At 36.2% G+C, this 13,221-nt stretch overlaps 1 protein-coding gene across 3 annotated transcripts in view; it reads left to right on the top strand.

The window, feature by feature from the left end:
* Positions 1 to 13,221, top strand: part of ZYG11B (zyg-11 family member B, cell cycle regulator) — a 78,084-nt gene that overhangs the window by 13,923 nt on the left and 50,940 nt on the right. For 2 of the 3 annotated variants that reach the window (XM_022575703.2, XM_089922535.1), the window contains exons 2-3: positions 7,435 to 7,497; positions 9,531 to 9,696. In XM_022575703.2, coding sequence (XP_022431411.1) covers positions 7,435 to 7,497; positions 9,531 to 9,696 — 229 coding nt within the window. The remainder of the gene's footprint in view (positions 1 to 7,434; positions 7,498 to 9,530; positions 9,697 to 13,221) is intronic. The other variant, XM_022575704.2, reaches the window with a different exon arrangement.

Raw genomic sequence — 13,221 nt, 5'->3', positions numbered from 1 at the left:
CTCTCAACCACTGCGCCACCAGGGAAGCCCTGTTACTAGTTTTGTATCTTAATTGTGAATTATCATTGATATAACTTTATTATTAATCTGGTGTGTGGTTATATAAATTTGCATTAATAGAACTTTTGACATAAAAATTTAGACTTTGACAATGTATTGTTATTCAAATAGGAAACATCCATTTTATTTTTTATTTTATTTATTTATTTATTTATTTTTTTGCGGTACGCGGGCCTCTCACCGCTGTGGCCTCTCCCACCTCGGAGCACAGGCTCCAGACGCGCAGGCTCAGCGGCCGTGGCCAATGGGCCCAGCCGCCCCGCGGCACGCGGGATCCTCCCAGACCGGGGCACGAACCTGCGCCCCCTGCATCCGCAGGCGGACTCTCAACCACTGCGCCACCAGGGAAGCCCGGAAATATCCCTTTTATTGTTAAAGCAGATGTTTATAAAAGTCCCTTGTAGTGATACTTCTTTGTTAATATGGTTCTCCACTGGAACTTGGGAACCAAGAGGGATGGGTAGGCTGTGAGGTTTTTTGCCCCACTTAAGTGGGCCATAGACAAAAAGCATTTGAAAACTACTAACTTTCCTTGAATTCATAGTCTTAAGGGGGAGACTGCCATCTAAACAAATAAGTTATACAGTGGCTAATTGTAATAGAACTATATAGAAACTGTAGTGTGATTAAATCTGTGTTTTGGGATATGAGGAACAGCTTCATGGAGGAGTGGACATATATACTGGCTCTTGTAGTGTGAGTAGGAATTTGATAGATGGACAGGTAGGGAAGGGCACTCTAAGGAGAGGGGACAGCATATATAAAGAAGGGGAGGCATGACTACCACTGGTAACATTCCTCCTCTGAACCTCAGCTTCCTCAACAAAAAATAATTTCTTTTCTCCTTACTTCATAGAGTCATGATTGTTTTGAAAAGGCTTTATAAATTGAACTGCTAGATAGATGTTTAATGATGAAGGTTCTCATTATTACTTTCTTTTTTTCTTTTCTTCAACATTTTAAAGCCTTCTATGTCTCTCCTAGGTGGTGTCATTTCAAGACCTCTCCTAACCTTTCAGCTTAGTTGTTCTTTTCTTCAATGTTCTTTGTTTTTTTGTTTTGTTTTGTTTTGTTGTTCCTTCAAGGTTCTGCTTTGTGACATCTAAAGACAGGAGCAGAAGAGCAGATGTTTGTGTATATACCTAGCTTTAATAGCAGGAGAAATTCTTTTAATTGCTTATGTATAACTATTTAAGCTGTGATCCATGTAGTTTAGAGCAGGGTCATAATCCATGGAACATAATCCTGCAACCAAAAGTCATTTGTAGTAACTCAAAGTCTTTATTTGCAGATTTTTGAACATTGTAAAATAGAATAAAATTCACATATGTGCTTCTTAAAATTCCCTTTTTATTTCCTATCTACTTCTCTTTATACATCATAGCTGGTCCCTTGCCTTTCCCCTGAAAACCCTGCCGAGACTCCTTTTCCAACCCAGTCTACCATTATTAGATGGTAAAACCTCTGGAGAATATAAGACTGGGAAAGGGTATAGGAGCTGTGGTAAGATGTTACATTATGGCCAATTTAGGAAAAATAAAACTGTGTGTATATAAATACACAAGCACATGTTTTCATTCAAAATTAAGATAGTTTTATTGAGTCTAATAAAAAATGTCTATTTTTACTAGTTTGAATACATATATTATTGAAAAGTATGGCTATCATTGATTCAATTGACACTGATTTTTGGTTATCTTATAATATTTGAAAAGCAGAAACATGAATATATCTTTATTTACATTTCCACAAATTTTTACTTTTGTCTTTTTTCATTTTTAATAATTTGATAATTTAGAAAACTATATGAAACATTTATGTAAGCCATGGAACATAGTAAACAAATATCTAAAGACCAGCTTAGATTTCGAAATTAAGAAATAGAAGATAACCACTGCCATTTTTTCCCTTGTGTGCCCCATTCTTCTATTCCACTTCCACCCACCCCCAAGGTATCCAAGGTATTCACTATCCGTTTTTTTGGGGGGGGGAGGGGCCTTGCCAAACCTACGCCCCCTGCATTGGAAGCTCAGACTCTTTAACTACTGGACTGCCAGAGAAGTCCTGTCAATCATCCTTTTTTATTTTAAATCTTTCTCTTGCTCTTTTCTATAGATTTATCATAACATATTGTTTAGTTTAGAGGTAGCTTTATAATCTTCTGAAATAACTTTTCAGGCAATATCAATAACTTTTCAGGCAATATCATTTCCTATGCCTGTATAGATGTTTAAGTGAAATCCTGCTGCACATACAGTTTTTATTTTGCTTAGACTAACTTTATTCTTAGCATTTTACTGTCTTTAAAAGTTATTCAGAAACATACATATTGCTATGTAATTATCTATAGAGTTGATATACCATAATTTGCTTGCCATTTCCCCCCTGCTTTAGACATTTCTATATGTGGGTTTATTTTAGGGGGGGTCAGAAAAACTGTGATTAATCCCTTTGTGTAAATACCTTTGTTAATATCTCTGATTATTTCCCTTTGCTTGTTTTTTTGGGGGTTTTTGGGTAAATTCTTAGATGAAGTACTAGATCCAGAGACTGGGTGTTCTTTGTTTTTTTTTTTGCGGTACGCGGGCCTCTCACTGTTGTGGCCTCTCCCGTTGCGCCACTCTCAACCACTGCGCCACCAGGGAAGCCCAGAGACTGGGTGTTTTTAAGATTGTAATTAAGTCTTTTCTATCAAGAAAAATTGTGCCAATTTATACTTTGACCAGCATCATTTGAGAGGACTAATCTGGGTACACTTGATTTGAATGATTCACAATGTCAGGATTATATCCTGTTCTAGAAAACACTGTGTTAACCAAAAAAATTAAATAAAGGGCTGTGCTGTTCTTTCAGACTGGTGGTGATTTTGCTGTTTTCCATAGGATATTTTTTCAGCCATTGTTCAGGGACCATGTCATTCTGCCTGCTGTTACATGTGATATAGTTAATTACAGGGCTTAGTTATCGCTTCTGGTCACTTCCCCTGAGAATTTATCTATTCTTATGACTCCACTGTCACCAGTAGGGGATGATATTTTAATCTGTATGTTCAGCTGAATTCTCTCACAGAAGCATTATTAGTTCCTTTTCTGTACTTGCCTAAGCAGGCAGACTCTCCACAGCCTTAACAAATTCCCCTGATGAAATAATTCCTTGTCTTGTCTTCTTATCAGTCTTGTCAGTGACCTCATGGGAGTATTAATTACTATTTCATTTTTTATTTTTATTTTCTAACTTTTTATTTTGACAATTTCAGACTTATAAAAAGTTGCAAAAATAACACAAAGAATTCTCATGTAGACATTCACCCAAATTCCCCAAATGTTAGCATTTTATCCTGTGTGCTTAACTGTGCTCTTTAGACACACACACACACACACACACACACACACACACACACATTTACCCCTGGTTAACTACTACTTTAAATCATGGAGGTTTTTTTTTTTTTTTAAATCTCGACTTCTCCTTCCTCTAGCCTTTTCCCTCCTTCATCTGAGCGGCCTATATGGGATAGGAAAAAGGACATGGTATTTGTAATTAAATACTTTGGTTCAAGGCCCAATTCTGCCACATTTTTAACTAGATGAACTTGGGTACACTTCTTTCTGATCTCCAGTATCCTCATACACAAAATGGTGTCTATTATACCAGCTCCACAAAACTGTTGTGAGGGCTAAATGAGCTAATGTATGTAAAAAGTATGCTGTATGAATGCTGGTCAGTCCTTCAGAGAATACTCGTGTATCTAGTACAGTGCCAGGCATTGTGCTAAGTACTGGGGATTCAGAAAAAAATCAGCATCTATTTCCTATTCGGTCACTTACTGTATTTTGCCAATTCTTCCTTCGAATTATTTTTCACTTCTGATTTTTTTCCCATTTTCTTTGCTTCTATCCTAATCTATAGCATTATCACCTCATGTGTGAGTCACTGCAACAACCAACAGGTCTCCAAGTTGTTTTTTGGCATTTATGTCAGTGACAAACTAATAATTGTCCTGAGGTATGGTACCGTATAGTGGAAAAGATATGGACTTCATAATCAGTAGACCTAGGTTTGCATCTTTGCCCCACTTCTTACAAATACTCTAACTCTGGGCGAGTATCTTTACCACTATTCTAATTTGAACTCGTTCTTTTTTTCTTTTAACAGGTAAATATCAGGGAGTGTTTTGGCTGCTAAGGATATACAGAAAGGGTTAATATGTTCCTTGAACTTGAACAGCATCATGGTCTAGTGGGGGAGACAGATACAGTCATAAGTAACTATGGTGTAACATAGAATTATAAAAGAAAACTAGCTTTGGAGTCAGATATAAAGGGCAGCCTATGTAGTGGTAAAAGCACAGACTTAACTCTAGAATCAGATTTCCTGGGGTCTAATCCTGGCTCTGGCACTTATTAGCTGTATCATCTTGGGCAAATTAATAAACCCCTTAAAGCCTCAGTGTCTTCGTCTTCATAGAATGGGGATACTGATAGAACTTACAGAATTTTAATGAGAAGTAAATGAAATTATATATGTAATGTACTTAGCATAGTTTATTGCATATAGCACATAGCATATGTTAACAAATAATGAGCCCAATAATTATGTTTATGATATTATTATAGTATAGTGGCGTAAGAGCTTAAAAATATAAGCTTTGGCCTCATTTTTGAGTTGGAGTTCCAGTTTATCAACATGCTAGCCATGTGTATATGGGGAAGATATTTAACCTAAACCTCAGTTTCCTCATTAAAATGCATATTGTAATGGTGCTTGATTCATAGAATCTAGAAATTGAAAGAGCTCATGTATCTAAAGAGCTCTGACCCAGGACCTGAGACATAGTGTTTCATGAATGATAACTCTTGTAATTTTTATTCTTGCTCTGCCATCTGCTGGCTCTGTTATCTTTCATAGTAAATTAATCTTTCTGAGCCTTAGTTTACCTACTTTGTTCAAAACAACGTTGTCTGGAAGATTGCAAGTATATATAAAGTTGCTGGATTGGTGCCTGGTACCACACAACTGTCATTCAGTACATAATAGCTAATAGTTAATGGTGCAGATTAATTACCCAGGTGCTGAGGGTCAAATTAATTCTGCCCTGGAAATTAGGAAAGATATTCACAGAACTGAATGTTGAAGGATGTGTGAGATTTTGCCACATAGAAGGACTAATCTAAAAAAAGGCTCAGAGGTGTGAAAGTGCCTGTTAAAGTGCTTAGGAAGTGATGGTAAATAGTAGGTTGCTTTAGAGAACACTCAGTTTAGTATATCTAGTAGGTAGCATGTTTGGAGGGAGAAGGAAAAAGTGGAAAATGCGGCTAGAAAGGAAGGTTGGAGCCAGTTAGTAAACGTTTCGAATACCTTACTAAATTGTTTACACTTTATTCTTTAGGTCTCTGTTTTTCCAACTTCTAACAGCAGAGGGAACTAAATTTGCTGTGGGATAGAAAAGGGTATTACTTGAAACCAGTGTTACAGACAGGAATTTCTTGGTAATCTTGTGTTTTATCTTAAAATTCATATAGTGTTTGCCTTTTACATATTTGTTTCAGTACAAAAATATTTTAAGTTATTTACTGGTTGCATAACTTGATTACCTCTCCCCCAACCTCCCATACTCTCATCCCCTCAAATAAGCTTTGAGTGTGTTTGCTATTCTAAAATGTGCCAAGTTAGTACTGTAGCTTTAGTCCCCTGGCACACTTCTGCTAGGAACCCCTTGAATGTGTTCCCAGCATGAGAACTGTGCTTATAGATGATATGGAGCCTTTGAAATTTTTTTAAGGAGAGTGATAGGATAAAAGCAATGCAGTGAAGAGCTGGGTTGGTCCAGATTGAGTAGAAGCCATTTCAATTAATTAGAAAGAACTTTCCTGTTTGTTCTTCCTAGAAATTGTTTAGTCTTTGAACTGTGTGGATCTCCTTATGATCCAAATTAAATCAGACTTGACCTTCTCTCCCTTCTGCTTTTTTTAGTAGGAACTTTGTTTTTACTTTGCCTAGGGTATGCCTAATTGGTGAAGGGAAAAATCTTTCTGAGCAGGAATTTCCAAGAGATGAATTGTTTAGACATGGAATTCCAGCTTCTGCTTTGTCCTTTCTTTGTTGGTCCTCCTGTACTGCTGCTGTGTGTTTAAAAATAAGGGGAATTCCCTGGCAGTCCAGTGGTTAGGACTCGGCACTTACTGCCATGGCCTGGGTTCAATCCCTAGTTAGGGAACTAAGATCTTGCAAGCTGCAGCACGGCTTCTTCTACTACTACTACTACTACTACTAAAATAGGAAATACTGATCTATCAGTACTTCTGTGTTAGCTTAAAGTACTGGAATTTGGAGAGTCACAGATGGCAATATGGTTTTTGGAGTAGATCTCAGATAATCTGAGTACAGTTCTAGTCCTGCCCTGGCTTGATATATAACGTCTCTGTTTTCTTCTTTAAATGGAGATGATTATCCTTGTTCACATCACAGACCTTCGAGTATCAGGTGAGATAACATATTTAGAATTTGTATATAAAGTTGAAAAGGTAGTATATTATGGTGGATAAGGGCATAAGCTTTTGGAGCTACATTTCCTGGGTTTGAATCCTGCCTCTGACCCCTACAAGCTCTGTGTTTCCAGACGCACTGCCATTATTCTAAGTTCTTTGGTTCCTGTTTTATCTCATTGAATCCTCACAGCAACTTTATGAAGTAGGTATTATTATTATCTACATTATAAGATGAGAAAACTTAGGAGCAGAAAGGATAGGTAACTTGTGTAATGTCACACAGTTAGTAAATGAAAAGTTGGGACTTGCACTCTAGCTCCAAAGCCCGGGTGGATTAACTATTAGGCACATGTACTTCCCAAAAGAAGAGCAGCTGACTAGAAAAGTCTTATGCTTACTAATCGGAATTAACATAGAGATAAGGGGAAATTTTCTCTGAAAAGGAAAAATTTGTGGGGTCTAAAAACCTGTTTTTGTTTGTGGACATATTTTATCAATTGGAAAAAAATTTTTTAGAATGATTAATTAAATATTATAAATGTCCATATGTTACTACCTGGGTTTGTTCTGTTAAAATGACTTCTAAAAATTATGTACTCAGAAGGTTCAGATGTCTCCCCTCTGATAGTTACCCAACTTTCATTTATTTTCTCTTTTGTAAAATAAATAGATCATTTTGAAACTTACCAACGGAGGTCAAAGGGCATCTTGTTTCATCTGGGTGATGAATTTTAGACATTTAGAAAGATGGTACAATGAAGAGTAGAAAAAGCAGAAAGAATTCATACTTGCAACACAGGAAATAAGACAGAATAGGCAAAGTTCTGTGATGCAGAAGTTGAATTTGAAGAATTACTTACTCTGAACTTTTTCTTATTTGTCCTAGCTACACCTAGCTGCAGAGGATACAAAGATATATAGTCTTTGTTACAAGTGGTCCTGTGCCCAGGTAAAAATAAAAGGTTTTATTAACATGGAAGAAAAGAAGAACAAGTTTTAGGGTTGGCAGCTCACAGTCTCTGCTTCATTGGGCCAACCATTTAACTTTTGTGAAGTCTGTTTCCTCATCTTAAAAAATAATGTCTTTGTTGTCCATCTTACTCAGTTATTACAATATCAAATGTGTCAATGTGAAAGCGCTTTGTAAACTGTAAAGTATGTAACCATTTTAATAAGTTAAAAAATTATTTATTTATTTATTTATTGGCTGCATTGGGCCTTCGTTGCTACACGTGAGCTTTCTCTAGTTGTGGCGAGCGGGGGCTGCTCTTCCTTGCGGTGTGCAGGCTTCTCACTGCAGTGGCTTCTCTTGTTGCGGAGCATAGGCTCTAGGCGTGCGGGCTTCAGTAATTGTGGCACATGGGCTCAGTAGTCGTGGCACACAAGCTCTAGAGCGCAGGCTCAGTAGTTGTGGCTCATGGGCTTAGTTGCTCTGCAGAATGTGGGATCTTCCTGGGCCAGGGATCGAGCCTGTGTCCCCTGCATTTGCAGGTGGATTCTTAACCACTGTGCCACCAGAGAAGTCCCAATGCTATTTTCAATGGAATTGTTGCCTTAATTTCATTTTCGTATTTTTAATTGTAAGTGAATAGAAATATAGGTATTTTTATATATTGATCTTATATCCTATAACCATGATGAACTTGTTTTTGGTTTTTCTTTTTTAGATCTGATAGTTTTTTTGGTGTGAATTCCTTAGGATTTTCTTTTGCAAAATTATGTTACCTGCAAATAGAGACAGTTTTACTTTTCCTTTCCAATCTGTATGCTTTTTATTTCTTTTTATCTTTTTCTTTCTTTTTGGTTTTCTTTTTTTTTTTTTTGCCTAATTCTAGGACCTTCAGTACAATGTTGAATTTGACGTGGTGAGAGCAGATATCTTTGTCTTATTCCTGATTTTAGGGGGAAAGTATTCAGACTTTCAACATTAAGTATGATACTAATTGGGTTTTTCATGGATGACCTTTATCAGGTTGAGGAAGTTCTATAAACTATGTAATTTTTAAAACTTACCTTTTAAAAAATTATTTATTTATTTATTTATTTGGTTGCTCCAGGTCTTAGTTTACACTTTGTCACTTACTGTGTGTAGAATACTGAGAAAGATGTTAGTTTTCTGAGCCAGTTTTCCGTTATTCAAAAATGAAGATAATCCTTCACTGCTTTGTAAAGTAGGGGTGAGGAATAAATGAAATAATGGATAATTCATGTTAAACACTCAGCAGAGTCATATAGAAAGCACCTAACGGATGGTAGCTACTGTAATTATATTTTAGTTATATTATTGTTGTTGGGGACATTTAGAGTGTTTATTTCTGTAATTAAAACCCTTATACTTAATCTTTGTGCTTATTTGATTAGTTCTTTATTCCTCAGATTGGAATAACTGGGTTAACCTTTTTCTTTTTTGAGGATAACACCTACAGCACATTCTTTTACCCAAATAAACTGATCATATTTGAACTATTAGGTTGGGATAGGAATTTTGTGGGAGATTAACTTGGAAAGTAAATTGGGGCTAGATTTTGGAAGGACTCAGGCATCGTCTTTCTAACAATCTAAGAATTTTGTCTTTTGTCTCCAGCTCCATGAAGTCCATTGACATTTTGAGCAGTAGAGGGTAATTTAGGGCTGGTAAGTTAGGAAGATTAATCTGCTGTGCCTCTGAGGTCTTCCCTGACCATCCTTGACTGATTAGGGTACTCTGCTATGTGCTTATGTGACTACCCAATATATCCTCTATATTTAGTATTTAATAGACTTTATGTAAATATTTGTTTAAATGTTTCTCTTTTCCTGCTTCTTGAGAACATGGACCACATGTTGTATTCCCACTGTCTAACACGGTATCGTATCTAGCACAAGGTAGACATTTGAATAAAAGTACTTGTTGAACAAGGAAATGAATATTTTTGTTCTCCACTTTTCTGGAAACTAACTTGTTGGCTTTTGTTTTCCCTTTGTTTCTTCCTGGGATCCAAGGAGGAGGCATCTCCTTATTCCTTACTTGATATCTGCTTGAATTTCCTGACTACTCACCTTGAGAAGTTCTGCTCAGCAAGGCAAGATGGAACACTGTGTCTGCAGGAACCTGGAGTATTCCCACAGGAGGTGGCTGATCGGCTGCTTCAGACCATGGCTTTTCATGGTAAGAAATGAAATAAATAGAGGAAACAAAAATTATGTGCTGTTAATTGGCATTGGATTTTGAAGTGCTACTGTGGCCATTTAATGATTTTCGTAGAAATAACAGAAAACCCTAATTCTAGGAAAAGGAATTCATTTATTTTTGCCAATCCTGCCATTTACTTTATAATTTGTGATAAGCATTTTTATTTTCTAATGTGGCAAATCATTTTTTTGTTTGTTTCTTCTATATTGTTTTGTTTTGAGGAGCCATTTTCAAGGCAAAAATAACTTCTCTTCCAAAATAGCAGTTTAGAAGTCTGCTGGTCTAAGACACCTTACATTACCATTTGGCAGCAGGAAGATCAATAAATACTACTATGGAAAAACTAGTTTCTGCTTTTGACCTTTGAAATGGGAAATCATAGCTAATTTATTACTTCTGTTTTCAAGAACAAATTCTGAAAATAAATTATGAAAGATTTATCTGTGAAATTCTGGTTATGTATATTGATAATTTTTGTTACCTCTATATAAGTTTTAAGCTGAAAGAGATATAATGCCTTTATATATTTAGGGTGTATAAACTCTTACAAGTAAGAAACACAATTTTCCCACAACTGTAAAATAGAATGAAAATGTGGCAGTAATGATAATTATCATTTATTGATTGCCTCTTTCATGTAATAATGCCAAGCATTTTATATGCTTTTCTTGAATTTGACTTCTCTCAAAAACCTGTAACATAGCTATTTTTATCCAATTTATATACAGATAAGGAAACTGAGGTTCAGAGATGTAACTTGTTAAGAGTCACAGTGTTAATAACTGTCGTGGTTCAAATGCAGATCTGTTTGATTCTAAATCTATGCTATTTTCACTGCCACACAACCTTCCTATACCTACATTAGAGGTATTCCTGCTCCTAGATGCCTGATGATGGTATACACTTTTGTTGTGACTTTAAATATGTAGATACACACAGACACATACACATCTATTGGGTTGGCCAAAACATCTTACAGAAAAACCCGAACAAACTTTTTGGACAATCCAATAACATAAATATATTTATAAATATATTTTATTAAATATAAATATATAAATTTATTATGTATACTTAAAGTCGCAGCAAAAGTGTATACCATTATCTGGCATATATATTTAAAGTTGCAGCAAAAGTGTATACCATTATCTGGCATATATATATATATAGAGAGAGAGAGAGAGAGAGAGAGAGGAAGGGAGGGAGAGGGAGAGAGGGAGGGAGGGAGAGGGAGAGAGAGAGAGGGAGAGAGAGAAGGAGGAGAGCGAACACAAATGCAGATAATGCATTCCAAGGAAAGGTGGGAGAAATAAGGCTGTAATTGAGGTATTTTGGAATAATTTAGGGAAGAAGAAGATACCTACATTCCTTGGTTTTCACTAAGCTGCTCAAGTCTGTAGTGTCTTTGAATTCTTCCAACCTGCCAAAGGAACTAGGGTAAATTTCAGTAGATATTATCCATGTTAAAGTTAAAGGTCCCTGGACTTCCCTGGTGGCGCAGTGATTGAGAGTCCGCCTGCCGATGCAGGGGACACGGGTTCGTGCCCCGGTCCGGGAGGATCCCACATGCCGCAGAGCGGCTGGGCCTGTGAGCCATGGCCGCTGAGCCTGTGCGTCCGGAGCCTGTGCTCCGCAACGGGAGAGGCCACGACAGTGAGAGGCCCGCGTACCGCAAAAAAAAAAAAAAAGTTAAAGGTCCCCTACAAAGCTGCACAACAATTTAAGAGATCATGCCAGTGCTAACATTTCTTTCTGGTCTCAATTGAATGATTACACTTACCAAGCTCAATTTAAATATTTATATATATAACTGGTCTTGTCAATCAAAAGAATAAATGTTAACTGAAGTTTTAACTTTGCCAGATTCCTTTTGAAATATGACTACTATTGGTTAATAATAGCAGCTAACATTTATTGAATGCCTATTATATACCAGGGACTGTGGCAAATGCTTTATGTGGATAAAATAATGAAAGTAGTTTTTAAGTAAATGTAACTAAATAATTGTCCTCCAGAGTAATATCTTGGGGAGGCTATATGCTTGATCAAAATGTGTTTTCTACCTCTTTTTTTCAAACTGCCTCCAGATGAGGAAAGTGAGAGTCAGAGAAACAATGTGCTGTCCCCATTTGTGTTTCCCCAGTGCGATTACCTGCCTTTTTCACCAAAAAGTGTTCTGAATTATTTAATCCCTTTGTAAAAATCATATCCACCTTCAGTCAGGAGTGGATACTGCTAATATGTAAAAGAACAAATTCTTGTCACAATTTTAAAAAGTTGTTTGATAAATGTTTGTGTGTTTGAAAATTTTCATAATAAAATGGGAAAAAAGTTGTTCTGTGAATTTTTTTTTTCATTTTTTTGCTGTGCCATGTGGCTTGTGGGATCCTAGTTTCCTGACCAGGGATCAAACCCAGGCCCCTGGCAGTGAGAGCGTGGAGTCCTAACCACTGGACCACCAGGGAATTCCCTATGAATGCTTTTAAAATTGATAATATATTTTTTCTAATAGCATAATGATTTAAAAAAATAATTTATTTACATTAAAAAATTTTACTTATATACCCGACTCAAAGGATTAATGATATTGGTGGCAATCCTTATTAAAATAAGACTGACACTAAAGAGTTTTACTTATTTGGTTCTGTGATTCTCTTGTCATAATCTTTGCTCATTGTGTCTGTTGTCTCAAAGTTAAAAATCTTCCAGGAAATGTGTGGATAAAAGCTAGGAATCAGAATAAGAATTTTACCACCTAATGATAATGCTATTTAGCTATTATGAATAAAATGTCTAACTATTAGCTATTATGAATATAATATCTATTAGCTATTGTGAATATAATATCTAATATTATGAATATTATAATGCTGTAGTCATCCATGTACAGGTCTTATTTGGACATAAGTTTTAATTTCTTTGGGATAAATACCCAGGAGTGCTACTGTTGGGTTCCATGGTAGTTGCATGTTTAGGTTTTAAAAAACTGCCAAACTGTTTCCAAAGTGGCTTCGCCATTTTACACTCGTAACTATATAAGACTGACCCAGTTTCTCTGCATTTTGCCAGCATTTGGTGTTATTACTATTTTTTATTTCTGTCATTTTGATAGGTATGTAGCCATTATTTCTTCAAATACTTTTTCAACCCTACCCTGTTTCTCCTCTGGGACAAATAGCTCTGTTCCATTTTTTTTTTTTTTTTAGCCTATTTTTTTTCTTGTTCTTTAGGTTTGGGTAATTTCTATTTTTTTATCTTTTAGTTCACTGATTCTTTCCTCTGTTCCTTCTGTTCTGTTGTTTAGCCCAACCATTACTGTATTTTTCAATTCTAAAATTTTCCTTTGTTTATTTTATTTGTTTATTTTTGGCTGCATTGGGTCTTCATTGCTGCACGTGGGCTTTCTCTAGTTGTGGTGAGTGGGGGCTACTCCTAGTTTTGGTGCGTGGGCTTCTCATTACAGTGGCTTCTCTTTGTTGCAGAGCATGGGCTCTGGGCACG

The sequence above is a fragment of the Delphinapterus leucas genome, chromosome 1 (assembly GCF_059928025.1).
Source record: "Delphinapterus leucas isolate spDelLeu-1000000601 "Yukka" chromosome 1, BTC_Dleu_Yukka2, whole genome shotgun sequence".
NCBI classification, from domain to species: domain Eukaryota; kingdom Metazoa; phylum Chordata; class Mammalia; order Artiodactyla; family Monodontidae; genus Delphinapterus; species Delphinapterus leucas.
This window is presented reverse-complemented; position numbering and strand designations above follow the sequence as displayed.